A 21,673-nucleotide genomic window follows, 5' to 3' on the forward strand; every position below is an offset into this window, starting at 1 on the left:
CCTCTGGCGAGATTTTGGAGAATCAGGAAAAGGCAAGGTCTACTTGTCTTAAGGCATGTAAAATTCTTTGTTTTGTCATTTTTGTAGCAGAAACTAATAGGAAAATGATTGAGGACATTAGCCTAAGTATTTGACTAAGTATCTCCACACTTTCCTTTCTTTCTCTTCTGTCCCTGCCTCAAGACTTCTTGTTGGGCTTTTAGATCTTCAGTGAGATCTGGACATTTCCATCTTTCTCCCTTTCCTGGAAATAGGAAGCAGGGGACCCTGGAATACCTTTTGTCTTGGGTTTTCAAAGTCTGATAGTCTTCTAAAAGATGGCATAGACCAAATTTAAGGGAAGTCTTCATCCCCAAAATATTACCTAACATTTGCCAATTAGTCATTTCTGTGAGTAAACAGGAATGACTGAAGTAGTAAGGGATGCAAGAGCCTCTCAATGAATTGTAGATCCTGAAAACAGAATAGGAATGAGAATTTCAGTGAGTGACATGTTGGGAGAAAACTGTTGAATGAGTCCCAGACAGGAACAACATATAGGCACTTGGGACCTGAGGGTTGGAGGAATTTAAGAGAAGTGTCTAAAGACAAGTGGGAATACTTTCTGGCTGATCTTAATCAGTTTTATCAAAGACCCAATGTAGCTATCCATTATTCAGGTCTAACTCAGACTCTTTGATTTCTTTCATGTGAGGAGTAGGTGGAGGGGAAGAAAGTGAAAGGAGAAAGAAGCAGTGAAACAAAATCTGGAGAATGTTTCTTAGGTATAGGGAAAACGTTAAATATTAAGAAATTATATGGGTGGGGGTGTGTGTGTGTGTGTGTGTGTGTGTGTGTTATATCAGTGTAGACCCTTCCCAGTACAATTTTTAAGTCATTGTATTAGTTCTCATGCTGCTAATAGACATACCTGGGACTGGGTAATTTATAAAGGAAAGAGGTTTGTTTGTTTGTTTATTTATTTATTTATTTATTTATTTATTTATTTATTTTTGAGACAGAGTCTCACTCTGTCACCCAGGCTGGAGTGCAGTGACGCCATCTCAGCTCACTGCAGCCTCTGCCTCCCTAGTTCAAGCAATTCTTGTGCCTCAGTCTCCCGAGTAGCTGGGTTACAGGCGCGTGCCACCACATCTGGCTAATCTTTTTTTGTAATTTTAGTAGAGATGGGGTTTAACCATGTTGGCCAGGCTGGTCTTGAACTGCCAACCTCAGGTGATCCACCTGCCTCAGTCTCCCAGAGTGCTAGGATTACAAGCGTGAGCCACCATGCCTGGCCAAGAGGTTTAATTGACTCACAGTTCCACATGGCTGGGGAGGACTCACAGTCATGGCGGAAAGCTAAGGGGAAGCAAGACACATCTTAACAATGCAGCAGGCAAGAGAGCATGTGCAGGGGAACTCCCATTTATAAAACCATCAGATCTCCTGAGACTTACTACCACGAGAACAGTATGGGGGAAACTGTCCCCCGACATGATTCAGTTCTCTCCACCTGGCCCTGCCTTGACAAGTAAACTTGAATTGACAATTCAAGGTGAGATTTGGGTGGGGACACAGTCAAATCATATCAGCCATTTATAAGTAGAAAATTTGTGGTTTATTTTTATATCTTCTTAGAATCTTTTGGTGTTGGTAATGAGTAGTAATGAAAAAGCCCAAAGATATGGTCGGGGGGGAGGATTAAAAACAAAGAATGGTCATGGTTTACTACCTGGCACCAGCCTCTGAATAACTTAGATTTGAGCAAGGGGTTTTTGTCTTTTTATTTTTTTTTTAAATACAGACAAGGTCTTGTTATGCTGCCTAAACTGGTCTCCAACTCCTGGGCCTCAAGCCATCCCAGAGTGTTGGGATTACAGGTGTGAGCCACCATGCCCAGCCATCCTTTTCTTACTTTAACTTAAAATTTTTTTTTCTTTCTTACTTTAATTTTTTTCTTGTAGAATTTTATTTATTTATTTATTTATTTATTTATTTATTTATTTATTTTTGAGATGGAGTTTTGCTCATGTTGCCTAGGCTGGAGTGCAATGGCGCAATCTCGGCTCACTGCAACCTCCACCTCCTGGGTTCAAGCAGTTCTCCTGCCTCAGCCTCTTGAGTACCTGGGATTACAAGCATGCGTCACGATGCCCGGCTAATTTTTTGTATTTTTAGGAGAGATGGGGTTGCTCCATGTTGGTGAGGCTGGTCTCGAACTCCCGACCTCAGGTGATCCACCCGCCTTGGCCTCCCAAAGTGCTGGGATTACAGGCATGAGCCACTGCGCCCGGTCAGAATTTTATTTTTAGGCTACTGATAAATTTCGTGAATAGGATTCCTTTCTGAGGGATATAAATTCTTGTAATAACATGTTTTGTTATGTTGTTAATAGTTTGTAATCAAATGTTTTTGCTAATAGTAAACACCTGTTGTAATATTAAAATCAGTTACAACTGTCTCACATGTTTATCTTACAGTTTATGTTTCATTTAAGAAGATCTTCTTTCCTGCAAGTTTTTAACAATAGTCCTGATGAGAGTTCATATTATCGTCACCATTTTATGCGTCAGGATCTGACCCAGTCTCTAATTATGATTCAGCCTATCCTGTATGCATATTCTTTTAGTGGACCACCAGAGGTAAGAGGGACAGAAAAAAATAAATTGGTCTTGTTATTGCAGTGTGTGGCATTAAAAAAAGTGAAAACAACTAAAAAAATAGATATAGTTACTAAATATAAGAATTTAAATGAATGGAAATCTCAACCTATTTATATATTCACTTAAAATATTTATGAATGTTTACTATATGCTAGATACCACGTAGGCTGTATTAGAAGATTGTTAAAAATTCTTTTTTTTTAAATGAGATGGAAGAGACTTTTAGATCATTTTGTCCAGCCATTTGGTTGATAAAATCCTCCAAAGCATATGATTATTCTTTGTGTCTTTAACCATGTCCAGAAGTGATTATGATTCTGTAGACTGTAGCTTATTCCAGAATTTAGTGTCTATGACAGTTATGACATTCTGTCTAAACAAAGTCTCTTGTTTTAATCTCATTTTCCTTTGTTTTTTTGAGAACATAAAAAATAGTTGACTATAAAGACATATGCTTAGAAGATTGATAAAGTTATCCATTTAACCTTCTTAGCAAACTGTTCCACTTATTTTAAACTGTTACCAAATGAACGATTTTTCCATTCTATAGTTAAAATGATCTGTTTTACTACTTGAAAGTATGTAGTTACTGTATTTGAAAATACTTTAGTAAGGTCAATATAAAGAGAATATTTAAAATATCTATTGATTAATGATCCCTCATGATACTATTATTCATGGTTTTATAAAATAGTGGGCAAAATGTTTTATTTCGTTACAATAATTTTTTTGTAATTTGTCAAATAGTTTGTTTTTCTAGGAAAATATATACTTTTAATATGTTGGTTTAGCTGTATCTATTTTGGCCTCATATTCTTTGAATCAGGAATGTTTTAGAAATAACTTTTTTTTTCTTCTGAGTAATACACATACATTGTAGACATCTGAAAAATGTAGAATAGTGTTTAGAAGAAAATTGGAATCCCACTATCCCTAGTGCCTGCTCCCATTAAATTTCAACCTTTTCATTTAATCCATGAATCCTATCAGCTTCATTTTCTTAGGGGTTTGCTTTTGGAGTTATCTTCTTTCTGTCCTATATCATTACTTTCTGTCCATCTGGATCATTCTTATTAAATAACATAGAAACCATAACAACACTCATGTTTACAAAAAACGGACAAAACCCACCCACCATGACCCATGCTTTCTATAACTACCACCCCATTTCTCTGCTCCTGGTGAGAGTTGAACTCAAAAAAGTTACTTGTTGTTTATACTTTCTCACCTCACATTGTCTTCTCAACCTATATAAGTAAGACTTTTATCCCTAACATTATATTGAAATGGCCCCTTTAAAGATCACCAATGTCCTACATCTCATCAGAGCTCTCAACAGTATTTACCTAGTCCTCACTAGTACTCAGTCCTTGAAAACCTTTTGCCCTAGGCTTCTGTGACACCTACTATACCTTCCTGGTTTTCCTCTTACTCGCTCACCGTTCCTTCTCAGTCTTGTCCTAGCTTTTCCCTTTCAGACTTCTAAGTGTTGACATGCTTAAGGGATCAATCTTCTGGCTTTCCCTGTCTTCCTTCTCTCTCAGTGATGTAGTCTAATCCCATTGCTTTAATTACCATCTTTGTGCATGTGAGACCTAAATTTACGTCATCAGTTCAGACTACTCCCTTTCATTTCATATGCAGAACTATTTTCCCATGTGCTCCAAATTTGCTCTATCCCAGGCCTTTCCCCATTAGGCTTAGGAGTTATCCTTGAATTCTTCTTGACTTTACTTTATTTTTAAATTGTTTTTTACCTCAGATTAAAGAGATTCATTAAAAAATTAAAGTACACTGTAAGAATTCATAATAGCAAGAGATGTTAAGTAATAAAATATAAATTTGAAATTTAGGCCATGTGTAGTGGCCTAAATTTCAAATTTAGTGGTGAGCCTATAATCTCAGCCTTTGGGAGGCTGAGGCAGGAGGATCACTTGAGTCCAGGAATTTGAGACCAGCCTAGGAAGCACAGTGAGACCCTGTCTCTACAAAAAAAAATGAAAAAGTTAGCTGGATGTGGTGTTACACACCTGTAGTCCCAGCTACTCGGGGGTCTGAGGTGGGAGGATTGCTGGAGCCTGGGAGTTTGAGGCTGCAGTGAGCTGAGATCATGCCACTGCACACCAGCCTAGGTGACAGAGTAAGACCCTGTCTACAAAAGAAAAAAAAAAAAAAAAAAAGAAAAAGGAAACTTGGAAAATAACCTGGAAACATCTATTTTATACTGTTAAGTAGTTTATTTTTCCTTTTTCCTCATTTCTCATTGTTTTCTTTATGTTAGCCGGTTCTTCTTGATAGCAGTAGCATTCTTGCAGATCGTATTCTTCTCATGGACACATTCTTCCAGATTTTGATTTATCATGGTGAGGTAAGATTTCAATAGCGTTTAAAGCTATGCATGTAAAGTCTTTTTACTTAGAAAAGTTTTCTTCTCTCTTATTGTATGGCTAGTGTTTCATCTATGATAAACTTTGATTTCCATTTTTATGAAGTATATATAAAATATTGTTCTGCCTACTATAAGGTTTTAGGCTTCAATTGCAATTTATCCACATGTGATTATTTTATTCATTCATCCACACACGATTGGATTTTGCACAAAGCATAGTGTTGTGAAAGTAAGAACACTGACTGTACATAGACAAAGGGCGCTTTTGGCTTTTACCTGAAAACATTAAGAGGGGAAAGGTCAGTCTTCGTCAGTGGGCAGGCTTTCCTTTTATGTTATGCAATCGTTATAAGTTATTATTAAGTGTTCTACATGATCTTGAAAACTCACTTAAAGCATACATGAATTAAAATTTGTAACTTCACTTAATCGGAATGGTAAATGATTACAGAGAGCAGAAGATTTTAGTAGCTATTAAGCTTTAATCCAGGTATTTAGCAGACCTTGATTCATTCCTTCAGTTATTCATTCAGCCAATTGTTAAGTGCTTCCTTTGGATGCTTTGGAAGATATAGATGTTCTTTTTTCACAGATCTGCTCTCAAACTTATAGTCTAATATTTTAGTAACTTCTGTAGATTAATTTTTTCAGTTGCTTTAATTGTAAATGATTTTAGATTTGCACTGTGGCTGGGTGTGGTGGCTCATGCCTCTTATTCCAGCCCTTTGGGAGGCCAAGGCAGGAGGATTACTTGAGCCCAGGAGTTCAGGACTAACCTGGGCATCATAGTGAGACCCCCTCTCTACAAAAAAAATTTTTAAAAAGATTTGTACTGTAATAATAAAGACATTGCTCAAAATATTCTTTTAAATAGTACTACCCAGGACTTTTTTTTTTTTTTTGAGACTGAGTCTTGCTCTTTCACCCAGGCTGGAGTGCAGTGGCGCTATCTTGGCTCACTGCAGCCTCTGCCTCCTGGGTTCCAGTGATTCTCCTGCCTCAGCTTCCTGGGTAGCTGGGACTACAGGCGCACGCCACCACGCCCAGATAATTTTTGCACTTTTAGTAGAGACAGGTTTTCACCATGTTGGCCAGGCTGGTTTTGAACTCCTGACCTCAGGTGTTCCACCCGCCTCAGCCTCCCAAAGTACTGGGATTACAGGCGTGAGCCATCACGCCTGACCTACCCAGGACTTTTAAAAGATTTAATTATTATTATTATTGTAAATTATTTTTAGTTGATACCAGTTTCTAATGCCCTTTACTTGTTAAGAATAATACCTGTTTTAACTTCGTTGCCTCTGTTAAAAAATAAAAAAACCTGTAATACTGACAGAGCTTTTTTTTTTTTTGCTTTTTGTTTCTTTTATGGTGATTTTTACTTTTTCAAGTAGCTTGTTAAAGGAGAAATCAGAAATGCACATGATTGTTTTATACAGAGGTATAAAGCTATAGAAGAATGTGTTGACTGATTCAGCTAACTTAGAAAATAAACTAGGTATAAGATTTTTAGATAATTTAGTTACATGGTTTTTAGAGCTACTTACCTTAATAAATGGATTGATTCAATTGCTTTCACGCATCATAAGCTTAGGTAGATAGCTTTTAACTAACATTCATTTGGTAAGCATAGTGTTTTAAACATTTTCTGACTTACCTAAGTATTCTTTCATTTTACTTTTAAAGGAGAAGAAATATTCTAATTTTATATTTATTAAGAATATTTTCTCTACTGAAATTAATGTTTTTAACTTTAAAAAAATTGAGGTAAATGAAATAATGGTCTATAATTTTCTTAGTTTCTAAAGATTACTGTCTTTGGAAAAACCTCAAGATTTTTGTATGGGCAAGAAATTTAAAGTAATTTCTTTAATTGTTTTAAAATTAGACCATAGCACAGTGGCGGAAGTCAGGATACCAGGACATGCCTGAATATGAAAATTTCCGCCACCTTCTGCAAGCCCCAGTGGATGATGCACAGGAAATTCTTCACTCCAGATTTCCAATGCCAAGATACATTGACACTGAACATGGAGGCAGCCAGGTAAGTAGTGTTAATTTGTTTGTGTGTTTGTTTGTTGTTAGGTTTGCAGTGAGGTGTACCTCCTTGCCTTCTGATTTTAATAGATTGCTTCATAAAGCGGACAGAAAGGTAAGGAGATAGGAGGGGAAGGTATTAGTGCTTACTTTTTGCATTAGCTTTTGAGAGCAAAGCAGTAAGATTATTGACTAGTTGCCTAAACTTGGCAGTTTCCATCATCTCCTGTCTCTAGCCTAGCTTCTTGAACAGGGCCAGGATGGCATTGTGGTGATATACTAGCTTTGGTTGAACAAGAAGATGTGAGCAGCTTGGAAAATAATATACTTTTCTTAAAGCTGTTTATTTACTCTTAAAGTCTATGAATATGACATTTGTGGTAACTTACATTTTTTCATTGTCTTCATTCCATTATTCCAGTTTTCTAGAAAATAAAATTTTATGTAATAGGAAAACACTGTGGTATTATGAAAAGGTTTTGTGGTTTTTAGGATTATGAGGATACATATACATTAGATACATGTATATACATACACAGTTGCTTTGAGACCTTCAGAAGGCTAAGTTAGGTTTCTTAACATACTCTCATAAAATACTTCTTACTTCTCTTTTGTAATTCTTAAAAGAGTTGTAATAAATTAATTGTAAGTTGTTATTCATTTGTTTTACTTGCTCTTTGAAGGCAGGGACTATGCTTTGTATTCCCTAATGCCTAGTATGGTATTATAAAATAGGTAGCAAATATCAATAACTATTACTCAGAAATGATAATTGTTATTAGTTTTACTGTATTTACATGAGTTATTTCTTACTGAGAATTTGCAAAGTACTTCTGCATGCCTTATCTCATTTGATCCTCATAAGAATTCTAGTGTTATTTTCATTTAACAGACAATAAAACTGAGATCTAGGTTACTTATGGCCAAGGAAACACAGTAAATGCAGCAGTGGGATTTGAGTCCAGTACTCCAGGGCCAGTGCTCTTCACTGTTAGGTTAAACTGATTCCTTAGAGAGTACAAAAAGATTTTGTATGATACTAAACTTCAAAAGATGTTTCTATGTCCTTCCATTATGAATTAAAAATCTTACTGGTTCTTTCATTGAGATCTCACTATGTGTATTACCATTTTCCTCTTTTACTCTGGTTATTATTTTCATGATGATAAGCCATAGTGGGTAGAAGGATGAAATGTTGGATCACTTGTCTCATAGAATCACCTGTGGTTTAAGAAAGTATAAGGGTCATTATTTTAAACAAAAGAACACACAGATTTTTATGGCTTTTATTTTTATCATTTTTTGGGATTTTGAACTTCTGACCGAGTATTTCGTAATTTCACACTAACCTTGTCATAATTGTTGCACACATAATTTTTATATGCTGAGTTTTGGATTCAACAATGTATTTGTTATTTTGGATGTATGATTTGGAGAGAAGAGGTGCATTTATTGTTTATTTGTAACACATAGTGACCTATACATTTCAAAGTTTAATATTTTAAAAATTAATTTAATAAAATTAATTTTACCAACACATACTAAATAAAATTGATTTTGCATGATATAATTATTCAGCTGATATTGACTGAAATTTTCTGTGGATAATGTTATTTCTTCTTTGCTTTTAAGGCCCGTTTCCTCCTTTCAAAAGTCAACCCTTCACAGACTCATAATAATATGTATGCCTGGGGGCAGGTAAGTTTAAATAGCAGGTCTTGGAAATTATTTCTTTGTGTATTTATTGTTTATTATTTTAGTGAAAGCTACATTTTTTTTTCCTGTGTATTTAGTAATGATTTCTGTTGGAAAAGTAATGTAAAAATGAGAGTAGAAAACAGAATTAATATTTGGTGACACCATAGAAAAAAGGTGATCCTATCAAATAGACTCCAAGTTTAGCACTATACCCTTGAGACAGAAAGCAATAAAGTGTATAAGACAGGAAGTGGTGACTCAAGTTTAATGCTAGGTTGTGAACCACAAAAGGCTACAATAAGCCAAGAGAGGCCAGGAATCATAGTTGAGCAGGAGGGCAGGAACCCTGCAAATCATTATTGGTATAGTTTAATTTGGTAAAAGTCCTGCTGGGTGTGGTGGCTTATGCCTGCAATCCCAGCTGCTCGAGAGGCTGAGGCAGGAGGATCACTTGAGGCCAGGAGTTTGAGACCAACCTGGGCAACATAGCAAGACTCCATCTCTTAAAAAAAAAAAAGTATTAACCTCTTGGTATAATATATCAACATTTATTGAGTGTCCAGTATGTTTAGGACTTTATATTGGCTCTTTAGGGTGCAGTTATTAACCATGCCTTTGAAGAGCTTGTAGTCTAATATTAGAGATAAGATACATAACTAAGTAAATGACAAGGCAGAATGGGATATTTGTCATTAGAAAGCTATCAAGTATTAAAAGGTTAGAAGAGGAAGATGGAAGGAGGTCACATGGTGGTAGCAGGAAGAGGGTATGTAATCAGAAAAGAGCTCAGAAAAAAGAAACATTTCATTTAAAGAATGGTTATTTTGGTAGTTGGAAATTGCATGAGGAAGGGAAATCTAGGTAGAGAATAGTATGGGCAAAGATAAAAGACTACATGTAGAGCTGACGAGAAGAACATAAAACGGAAATGTGTTGTACAACTAAATTGTGGAGGATCTTGAATGTCAGGTTGAGGAGTGAGAAGTTGAATATTTATTTGGTAAGTAATGGAGAGTCATTGAAGGTGGACAGAGGGGCAGATTTGAGTCTTAGATAGTATAGTTGAATCTTAAGATTAAATGGAAGCAATCTGTAGATTGAAAGTATATTTATGAAAATAATCCAAGTGAGAGGGAATAAAGACAAGATGGTGAAAGGAATAGATTTGGGAGATATTTCACAAATAGACTCAATAGGACTTGATTAGAAGTTGCAGGAAAGTAATTATTCCAGGGCATGGCAACTATGCACAAAATCTGAATTCTGATTGGATCCTGGATTAGAGAGAGAGAATAGCTATAAAGAATATAATTGGGATGATTTGTGAGATTTGAATATAGATCATATATCAGATAACTAGTACAGAATTACTAAATTTCTTGAGAGTGATAATGGTGTGGTTATGTGGGAGATTCTTCTTGATCTTAGGAGATACATATTGAAGTATTTAGGGATAAAATGTCATGATGGCTTCAATTTCCAGAAGTTATTCAACAAAAAGAAGAAAAAAGGAAAAGTAATGTAGAAACATAAAGCATATGTGGCAAAATGTTAACAGTTAATTTAGGATTTAGGTATGCTATGTGGGTGTTTATTGTACTTCTCTCTCAACTTTAATGTAGTCTTGAATTTTTAAAAAATAGGTGAGGGGAAACAGGGTATTTTGGGGTTTTGAGCCTGAGTGACCAGGAGAACATGTGTCAATAAATGAGAGAGTGGAGAGAAATTGTTTGGTTTAGACACTGAGTTTGAGGTACTACCTAGAAGGCCTTATTGAGCCACAATAAGATGACTATATTGATTATGGCCATGTTGAGTAGGCTGTTGGCAATTTGGGTTTGATGGTCAGGGCAAGGACGAGAAAGGTGATACTTAAAGTCATAACAGTAAATGCTTGTCTAAAGAGAGAGTAAAGAGGTAAAGGAGAGATGAGACAAGAAACTTCAGGGGAGTACAAGTAGTAGGAGTGTCTAGTGAATTATCAGAGAGGCAGAATGAAAAGTAGTGTGTCATAAAAGGTGACTCTATAGAAGGAAGAAGAAGGAGGTAACAAAGAGACATGCCAGAGACAGTTGAAGGGGGATACAGAGTGAGAAAAGGTGCTTGGATTTGATGGATAGGTTATTTGTGGCCTTCTGTAAGTGGCTTTAGTATGGTAGTTGAGTAAGAAGACAAATTTGTAAGAAATTAGTGGGTGGCAAAGAAGCGGAGGTTGAAAGTATGAATGATTCTTTTGCAGATTTAACCTGAGGATAAGCAGTAGGATAGGCAGATGATTGTTATTACAGTAAGGGCACAGAACTTATTTGGAGACCAAGCATAAAGAGCCAGTATAGGAAAGACACAAAAGAACAGATATTTAAGATCCTCAGGAGAGAATATGATCATAAGCACTATATGGAGGTTAAGCATTGGTAAGGAGGCAGGACACTTATTTCTGCAAAAGCAAAAGGTAAGAAGGGTGAAGACAGAAAGGTTTTTAGGTGGAGTGAAAACTCACATTGAGTAATTGCCTGTTTCTTTTCAATAATATGAGATTATTTAGGAGTGAAAAAGGCTGGAGTTAAGGACCAAAAAACTAGAAAAGATTAAAAACAGTTGTAAAGAATACAAAAATAAACTGAAGATTAATAGAAGACTTTTGCAGCAGTGGTGAGGGCCCATTTTATTTACTAAAAATTTCTAGAGCATGCTTCCATAATGTTTTTCGTTTGTTTGTTTTGTTTTGTTTTGTGTTTTGAGACGGAGTCTTGCTCTGTTGCCAGGCTGGAGTGCAGTGACGCGATCTTGGCTCACTGCAACCTCCGCCTTCTGGGTTCAAGTGATTCTCCTGCCTCAGCCCCCTGAGTAGCTGGGACGACAGGTGCACACCACCATACCAGCTAATTTTTTTGTGTATTTTTAGTAGAGACGGGATTTCACCATGTTGGCCAGGATGGTCTCTATCTCCCGACCTCGTGATCTGCCCACTTCGGCCTCCCAGAGTGCTGGGATTACAGGTGTGAGCCACCGCGCCTGAGAAAATCCATGAATAGATTTTAATTGTTTCATGAGGGCCTTATGACCCAGTCACCTCGTAAAGGCCCCGCCTTTATACTGCCACATTGGGGATTTTCAAAATGAGTTTTAGAAGGGACGGATATTCAAACCATAGCACCATCCTACAATTGCATGATTGAATTTGTGTAATATCCCTGTCCTGTCATCCCTTTTCCCCCCTCCATTTCTTATGGCATTGCTCCTGTTAGATTATTAATTACTTGAGGCAATAACTGTCATTTTCATTTTTGATTTTCCATAGCACCTTAAACATAGCATATATTGAATACAATAGATCTGGACAGGAGAGAGCAGAGATTAGAATATTGGAAATCTATGGAGGTGGTTAGGAGTTAAGGAGTTTTTGTAATATAGATAAATAAATTGAATCCAAGGTCCAAAAGTTCTAAAAGGTGGGGAGGTTATAACAAGTAAAGGAGACTAATCTTGGAATAGTGGAAGGCTGGTAATGGAAAATGCAGACTCTGCAAGTTACTTGACTTCTCTTTGTTTTCACTTCCTTGTCTATAGAGTTTAATAAAAGGTGCTTGAAATGGACAGTAATACTCAGTAAATATTAGCTATTAGTTTTCACTGTTATCAATGGAAAAAAAAGTCACTTCTTATATTTAACATGGGAAAGGAAACCTATTTTAAACTATGAAGTGTAATTGTTACTGCCTGGAAGTAGGGGCATTACAGGCATAAATAAGAGTGCTCAGGTCTTTCTTAAGATTTTTATGAGTAATGATGTTAACATTTTAATAATCATGATATCTAATAAACTGAATCTACTACGTTTTAGTCACTATGCTTTCAGTGTACTCTCATTTAATTAACTTTTATAAGGTGGATACTAGTAATCCTATATTTCATGAGAGGAAATTGAGACTCATATAGATTAAGTATTTTATGCAAGATCATGTAGCTAAACTGTGGCAGGGTCTAGATTTTAGCCAAGGTCTGTCTGACTCCAGATTCTGAATTTTTAATCATTAAGTTAATTTTCTGATTGCATTTAAGGGAAATAACTTAGTAAACAAGCATTTTACTAAAAATTAATGGACTCTAATAACTCACAGGATTTTTTGGGGGTCAGAAATCAAGGACCCTATGATAAGTATTATCCACGAACGGCCGTAAGAGGGCGCCACTGCAACACTTCTGTGACGGTGCTGGAGGCCTCTGTTGCTGTAGTGCTTCGTATACTGAATAATGTAAAGCTTGTACCTTTCTGCTTAGTCTTGGATATATTTTGAATAGAAAAAGGATCCATTTGAAAAGTTGAGATCAGCTAACTGCTAATTTTTATAAAATTGAATTGAGCATTGGTATTTATATTTCAAGTAGGAGCTCTGTGGTATGTAAATTAGGAAATCCACATATTTTGTCTTGACTCGGAGAAATGGCTCTGAGATTGCGTGACTTGAGATGGAAAACATTGTAAAATGAAAAAATCAGGCATAGTAACAGAAAGAAAAAAGTAAGAACCATGAGGTTGTATTGGTTTAGGTTACAGTTTTGAGACTTGTAATTCTCTATGTTAGCTATGCATATAGAATAAAGAAAAGTATTTCATTGTTGCAGATTTTTCAACAGAAGGACCAATAAAAATAGCTAAAACGTGTTGTATGTCTACTGTGTGTACGAGGTATTGTTCTGTTTGCTTTCTGTATGAGGTATTGTTCTGTTTGCTTTCTAGAATTTAACTCATTTAATCATTACAACAACCTGTGTAAGATAGGTCCTGTTATTATCCTTGTTTTACACGTGGGGAAACTAAGACATAGTTTAAGTAACTTCTTCAGTCATATGGGTAGGAAGTGGGAGAGCCAGAATTTGAGCCTAGGCATTCTGGCTCCAGACTCTATGTCCTTAATCTCAGTAAGGGATTGCCTCCTTTCATTATCAGATCTTTCAAGTTCTTTTGAATAAACACGATAAAATTGATTTCCCTTTATTCAGGAGAGGTCATGGCATGTTTGTGGCTATGCCAGACTAGAATCACAGGAGCTGTAAGTTCTCGTCTCACATTTGCCATTAATTTGCTGAAATTACTTAATTTCCCTGTTTTAGACATTGAATATTTATAATTAAGAAGAACTTGAGTATAAGAAGAAAAATATAAAATTCAGATAAAAAATCTTCTAGAAATACCTTCTTTTGCTGAAGTAAAGTTTCATTGTTAATGGATTGGGTTACTAAGATCATTCTGTCAACACAGTTTTTATTAAAATGGATAATAGGAATTTTCCCTAACTCTTGTTAATTACTTGGAACCTACAGAAATCAATTAAAATGACCTGAAAAGTTGAGAAGCATAGTTTATTTTAAAAATGATATTATGAGTTTGCTTCCTTCCAGCTGGGATTTCTGTTAAAATGCCAGGGAGAAAGGGTCTGGAGGTCAGGCTTTCTTTTAAAGCCCCAAGCCTCTAATTACATTGTTAGTCTTTGTAGTGACTAGCCGCCATCCTGATTCATCTCATCTCATAGCATAAACTCATATGTGATCCCATCAGCCTATGAATAAAGACACTCCTATTATCGGGAATTCTAAGGATGTAGAGTCTTCCTCCCAGGAACCAGGGACGGAGGCAAGTTAGATTCTTTTTATTTAATAGGACCATAGGCATTGTTCTATTTCAAAGGATTTCCTTGTCTATTTTAAACATTTGTGTATAAATTCCATGGTATCACCCTATGTTTTAATCATAACAAATACTTTTTTTCCTCTAGGAGTCTGGAGCACCTATTCTTACAGATGATGTTAGTTTACAAGTGTTTATGGATCACTTGAAGAAACTTGCTGTGTCCAGTGCTGCTTGAAGTGCTAAACATGTTAAAGACACTTAAGATGAAATAATATTCAAATTTCATTTTTTCCTTTTTCCATTTATCTGTGGAAACCAGCAGATATTGCTCTATATTTTTTGTATTAGTATGGTTTGAGACAACATAGGGAAAATATTCACATTTGTAGATTAAGCTGGAATTATAATGAGAGCAATAAGAACAAATTTATTTTGCTTACCACAGTGTTATAACTGGTTCTAGAAATTTGAGGTCTTTATAACTTAATTATGTTTAATAAAAATAGAGTCTGCCTTGTACCACAGATGTAATTTATTTGTATAATGCAGACAGACCCAAAGTGGCACTGAATTTCCTTGCTCACCTTTTAAAAACTTGTTCCTTAATTTTAGCCAGAAAGCTAAAAAACATTAGTAATGATAAATGTGAACATTTTTGCTTATTCATTGAATATTTTTCTGTAATTTTCAGCACTTATGTATACACTTTTTCTGTACTTACTAGGGTAAGGCAGATTTATTTTTATGATTTGTTTAGGAATTATTTGATTTTATAATGGTAATTTTCATGATGATAATGTTTTTGGTTATTTGGAAAGATAGTTTAGAGATGAAAGTTTTTTTTGGGTAACAATCCCGCAGCTGACAATAAATGTGAAATTTCCACAAAATATCCAACCTATGTGACTAAACACAACAGTTTTTTTTAAAAAGGGAGATAGAAAATAAATCGTTTTGTTGGAGTGCATTTTAGTAAGCCTTTGCAGTAAAATGACTGTTGTAACTACTAAACCAAATTTAGTTTTCACAGCATGGTTTTGTTATTTTTCCCTTGTTTTTCTGAGGTAAATTTTATGTTATATTCTTCAGTATTTTAACACTACTTTGGCAGTTTACACATTACTTTTTGTTTTTCCTTCCTTTTTGTGAAATTTATTAAGTTGTGGTTCTTATTGATAACAGTATTATATAATGTTTGCTTAATGATATCATGTGATGCTCAGTTCTATTTTGATTTATTCATTGGTATTCACTTTTACCTTTAAAGTTTACTTGTAGCAAATATGTTTACATTGATAAAGCCAGATATGTTTTGACAATGAAATTTACATATCAAGTACTGCAAATAAAAGGTGGTGCTATGATATATGCTTAGGAGGACAGTTTTAATGACTGTACTTGCATGAACACAATCATATGATGGTAAAACAGAAACTTAAGAAAAAATTGTTTATATGTTATTTTCAATTAGCTTAAATAAATTGCATTGTTATATTTTATTTGAATTGAACTGTGCTAGGCCTAAATGCCAATAAAATATACTTTTCACTGTTTTTCTGGCTATTTTGAAATCTAGTAAAACCTGAGAAGCCTAATGTAAAATTAGAGTATTTAAAATCATTAGATTTAAAAGCTACTCCTTTAAAAAATAACAACTTTAAGATATAATTCACACATCATACACTTCATCTACTTAAAGTACACAAGTCAATAATTTTGAATATTTTCATGAAGTTATGTAATCACATCACCACAATCAATCTTAGAGTATTTTTTATCACTCCCAATAGTTACTCATTTTTGTCATAAGGCTAGTGTGTTTTTAAAAAGGGAGATAGAGGTTCATGTAGTTTTTTGTTGTTGTTGTTTGAGACAGAGTCTTGCTCTGTTGCCCAGGCTGGAGTGCAGTGGCACAGTCTCGGCTTACTGCAGCCTCCACCTTCTGGGTTCAAGCTATTCTCCTGCCTCAGCTTCCCGAGTAACTGGGATTATAGGCGCCTGTCACCACGCCCGGCTAAGTTTTGTATTTTCAGTAGAGATAGGGTTTCACCATATTGGCCAGGCTGGTCTTGAACTCCTGACCTCAAGCGATCCACCTGCCTCGGCCTCCCAAAGTGCTAGGATTACAGGTGTGAGCCACTGCACCCAGCCAAGTTCACATATTTTGAATTGAGGAAAGACATTGTAATGATGACACCTGTTTAATTTGCCTGTTCTCTTAAGTTATGTCCTTTAAGAATGGTGTTGTGCCATTGTTTCTTGTCTTGGTACTTAGCCCTAAACTGTCCTCTACTTCTAAATCAATTACAGCTGAATTTAGGGATAAGGATGAACAAATACATTATCATACCCTTTTAGCTTACCATTTAAAAGCAATCGCCTGGGATCATTTTTGTGTATAATTTATCTATTTCTAAATTATCTACTTACATAGACTGTTGAAAAGAATGTTTAGCCCTGTCTTAGTTTATTTGGGCTGCCAGAACAAAATACCTTAGACTGGGTATTTTACAACCAATGGAAATTTATTTCTCACAGTTCTGGAGGCTGGGAAGTCCACAATCAAGTAGAGTTGGTGTCTGGTGATGGCTCTCTGCTTTGTAGATGGCACCTTCTATGTGTCCTCACATGGTGGAAGGAAGAGAGATGAACAAGCTTCCACAGGCACCTTTTGTAAAAGCACTAATCCCATTCATGAGGGTGTACCCCTCATTCTCTAATCACTTCCTAAAGGCCCCACTGATCTGGGAGGGAGGCAGAGAAGTGCTAGGAAGCGAAGGACGTGGTCCTTGGCTAGGGCTTCACCTCCAGGCCTGTGCCCACAGACCTAGGTGAAGACAGGCATTTCTGTTTTCCTGCCCAAATGTTGCACTTCCCAAGATCACCCTGGCCCACCATGCCCCCATCCTGTGCTTTTAACAACCTAGAGACCCTAGCGGGCACACACAAGCGGCTGGACATCAGAAGGAACACTTTGGCGGAAGAACACAAAAACAGCAGGATGTCGAGAGGCGCAGGTCGGCAGAAAAGCACAACTGGAGACTCCAGTAGACACCGACAGGCCAACCAGTGGAAGGACACGGAGTTGGGCTGGGGCTCCGAAGGAGGGCCCGGGCTGCTGAGCTGCCTGACTCCAGGGGAAAACCACCTTACCACTCCATCTCCCTTCTGGTTCCCCATCCATCTGCTGAGAACTTTCACTCAATAAAACCTTGCACTCATTCTTCAAGCCCACGTGGGATCCGATTCTCCCGGTACACCAAGGCAAGAAACCCTGGGATACAGAAAGCCCTTTGTCCTTGCGATAAGGCAGGTGGTCTAATTGACTTGACACAAGCTGCCTGCAGACGCCTAAACTGAAAGCGCGTACTGTAACACACGCCCAGTTGGGCTTCAGCTGTGAACATTCACCCCTAAACACTGCTGTGGGGTGGGAGCCCCACACCTGCCTTTCTGCATACTCCCCCTAGAGGTTTGAGCATTGGGGAACTGAAGAAGCGAGCCACACCCTCATCGTACACCCAGCCAGGGGGTTAAGGGAACTTTTCCCGTTTCACCACCTCTTAAATGTCATATTGGAGATTAGGTTTCAACATAGGAACTTTGAGGGAACCCAAACGCTTAGACCACAGCACTCTTTTAAAGAACGTGGATGATATGGTTTGGGTTTGTGTCCCTGCCCAAATCTCATGTCAAATTGGAGGAGGGGCCTGGTGGGAGGTGACTGGATCACGGGGGCAGATTTTCCCCTTGCTGTTCTCGTAATAGTTAGTTCTCGTGAGATCCGATCGTTTAAAAGTGTGTGGCACTTCCGCCTTTGCTCGCTCGCTCTCCTGCTCTGTCGTGGTAAGACGTGCTTGCTTCCCCTTCGCCTTCTGCCATGACTAAGTTTCCTGAGGCTTCCCAGTCATGCTTCCTGTTAAACCTGTGGAACTGTAAGTCAATTAAACCTCTTTTCTCCATAGATTATACAGTCTCAGGTAGTTCTTTATAGCAGTGTGAAAACAGACTAATACAGTAGGATGGATAAAGAATATTTGCTAAATTATTAGCAGCACTGAGTAGCTTTGGTATATTACCCAGAACTGTTTTGGAATTCATTTTTGAATCTACTACTTCTATTGGCATAATCTCTAAAAATGATCTTAGACATCATCTATGTACACAGATGTAACAGGATAAATTTATTCTTTTATTGGCAGATTCCAAAACTGAGCTGACATTTCTCTGTTTAGTTCCCCACTTGATAGACTTCCCTCTCATATTCCCAGACTCAGAGACTGCATCTAATGAGTGTACTTAGTTGTCCAGCTCAGGCCAGAAACCAAAGAATCATTTTCAACTCTTACTCTTCTCAACATCTTTGGTAACCACATTGTAAAAATTCAACCTCTCTAGTATTTCCGTAATCTATTTCCAGTTCTCTATCCTACTGTTATTCTGCCTTCATTATATCTCACCTGGCTTGGTGAAATAGCTTCCTAACTAGCCTACTTTCTCCAATCTCCTTGTCTCTATTCCTCTTTTCAATTCACTTTCCACACTGCAACAATAGTGCTATTTCTGAATATAGGTCTGATTCAGTCATTTCCTTTTGCCCTCCCAATAAAATCCAAACACTTTGGCCTCGTAACATTGTATACTATATAGCAGATTGTACCCCAGTTCTCTGCTAGAAAAATGGTATAAAAGACACAGCTGAAAAGGTGTATTGGAGAGGGATTCTAGTTGTACCCAAGCATGAAATTTAGGTGTTGTATTTGGTATCTATTTAGTGTCAAAACCAAATGCATTCTCTACTGGCTGTTACAAATTAAATTCCATCGCTTATTGCACTTGCTTTTATTTTAAATGAACATGGTATTTTTTTCAGTTATTTTCAAACTGCGGACAAACTAGGATTATTTCCTTTATCTTTTATAAAATTAAAAAAAATAGAGATGAGGTTTCACTATGTTGGCCAGGTTGGTTTTGACCTCTTGGCCTCAAGCAATCCTTCTGCCTCAGCCTTCCAAAGTGCTAGGATTACAGGCATGAGACACCTCGCCCCGCCGGATTATTTCCTTTCTAACATCCGTCTTTACATTTTTATTTTCATTTCCCATGTATCCACTATACATGCATATATACTTTTTGTACTCTTCAAATGCTTGACTTGCGTTCATCTTGAGGATTTTGTCGAGTTATTCTACAGATACTTCTATTTTTCTTGTTTGCTTTTTAATAGTTTATGAAATTAAGTCTCCTTTCTTCTGTTCATTTTTCCTCCTTTGTTTACCTATTGAAACAACTGCTGTTCTAGGCTTAATGTATTATTATCTAGTGAACAGAATAATATTAAGGTATGGAACAGTGAAGTTACATTAGTAAATATATTTGATTTTTTTTTCTTCCCTGCCTATGCAATCCATACTGACCAGCATCTTCAGTTGCTTTTCTTTGAGACTTGGTTTTTTTTTTTCTGTGTGTCTATTTTCTTACATTTTGTTATTGCCTACCTTTTTCTACATTTTCTGCGTACTAATTTTCAAGGAGCAATTTTAAAGCTCAGTTTTTACTCTACGTTGTTCAAGCCTGATTTGTACTGTTTGCAAATATTTTGGTCTTCGATTAATCTTATCTAAAACTTCACAGCAGGAAAAACTTAAATTGCACCACTGATGGAATGATTTGTGTTTTTTTTGGTTAATCCTTTAGTTTTAAACAACAGTTCAAAAAAATGTAGTGCCATAGGTATTCAAGACACAAACTGCAACTCTAAGAGAGAGGAAATTATTCAAAAATTGTTATTAATTTACCTTCTAAATGTAAGGGTATCCGTGTATGTTCAGGCTACATTGTATAATTGGGGGTTCTCTGAATTAAGTTCCATGTAGAACACAATGTTTAATGAGATGAACAAAGCGAATCAATGGAGACTTTCATAAGAGCAAAAAAGTGATAGTTTGAAAGTATTAATCCATTTCTAAAGCTAAGGAGAAAATTGAATATCAATTCTTCTGATAAGCATAAAATACATGTGTTTTTTTTTTAAATGAAAGTCTTAAAAATTATTCAAAATTTTTTCCCCAGGCCAATTAAGAAGCATAATTGCTTAGTTATTTGATGATCAAGATTCATCTACTTTTCCTCTAATGAATTTCAACTGAGACTTGATGTAACAATCATACATTCACCACTCATGAATGCAGTTTGGGAAACTGGACTTTTGGAGTTAAAAGGGCCAATTGAAATCATTAGGTCCTATTTCTTTACCCAATTCATTCAAGAATCCCTCCACAATATCACTGTTGGTCACCTGATCTCTGTAAAATACTTTCAGTGACAAGTCAAACAACAGCTGAAAGTTGCTGAATGCTGTGAGTGACTTACACCTTTAGAGAAAAGAATGTTGCTGAGTTAGAAAGGATTTGTATATGACATACCAAAGTAAACTTTGACCAGAATTTTACGAGGAAATACTTAACTCCATTTTACATGATAACACAATCAGAGGGGCTATGAACTTTCACCTAAAAGGCCATCTGGCAGTCTTTGATACTGTCATTAAAAGAAAGTGGGTAGACAGTTACGTAGCAGATGTTTGCCGATTAGAAGAATGCTCTCAAGCAGGACATTGTGGACACACTCACCACAGAACTGTGTATTTTCCAACTGCAATCACCATGTATTTAAGTGGATAAAAGTACATTGTAGAGCTTGGTGTTATGAGTCTGTTTCCTGTGGAAAGTGTGGCCTGCTGTGCTGGGGAAGCTGCTGTTTTCTGGTCGAGATCTTGTTCAACTGCCTTCATAGGGTACAGGGTGAAGCATCCACAGAATGATCCTGTGTGTACATTTAACCTGTTCTGGGGACTGCACTGTTTGTTTTCGCAAATTAGGAAAATCAACAAAATCAACAATTTTTGTAGAAATTAGAACTTTTTCTAAGAATAGCAAATCTGGAGATTACTTATGAGTAGCAGTAAAGATGTCACTTTGAAGTGATAAGTATACTGAATAAAGAATCTCCAATAAGGAAGGATCACATTTCACTTTATTTAGTGGCTTAGAGCCTTTTCTTCAAGCCAATTTAAAAGTAACTTAATCTGCAGAGGTTTAAAAATTAATCTTTATCAAATCCTTGTGAGATGCTAATAGATTAAGTATTCTGCATGTTTGAAAACATTTGTAAAGAAGAGATGAAAGAATCACAGAGCAGTGCTTCTCAAACTTGAACATGAATCCTCATGGAATAATGATAAAATGCAGATTTCCATCCAGTAGGTCTGAG

At 36.4% G+C, this 21,673-nt stretch overlaps 1 protein-coding gene across 1 annotated transcript in view; it reads left to right on the forward strand.

The window, feature by feature from the left end:
• The window catches only part of SEC23A (Sec23 homolog A, COPII coat complex component), a 72,107-nt gene extending 56,153 nt beyond the window's left edge, over positions 1–15,954 (forward strand). Inside the window, exons 16-20 of the mRNA XM_009211444.2 lie at positions 2,463–2,624; positions 4,927–5,013; positions 6,923–7,078; positions 8,704–8,769; positions 14,547–15,954. Of these exons, the coding sequence (XP_009209708.1) occupies positions 2,463–2,624; positions 4,927–5,013; positions 6,923–7,078; positions 8,704–8,769; positions 14,547–14,636 (561 nt within the window). The 3' untranslated portion in view covers positions 14,637–15,954. The remainder of the gene's footprint in view (positions 1–2,462; positions 2,625–4,926; positions 5,014–6,922; positions 7,079–8,703; positions 8,770–14,546) is intronic.
• Positions 15,955–21,673: the final 5,719 nt, after the last annotated feature.

The sequence above is a fragment of the Papio anubis genome, chromosome 7, assembly GCF_008728515.1.
Source record: "Papio anubis isolate 15944 chromosome 7, Panubis1.0, whole genome shotgun sequence".
Taxonomy (NCBI): Eukaryota; Metazoa; Chordata; class Mammalia; order Primates; family Cercopithecidae; genus Papio; species Papio anubis.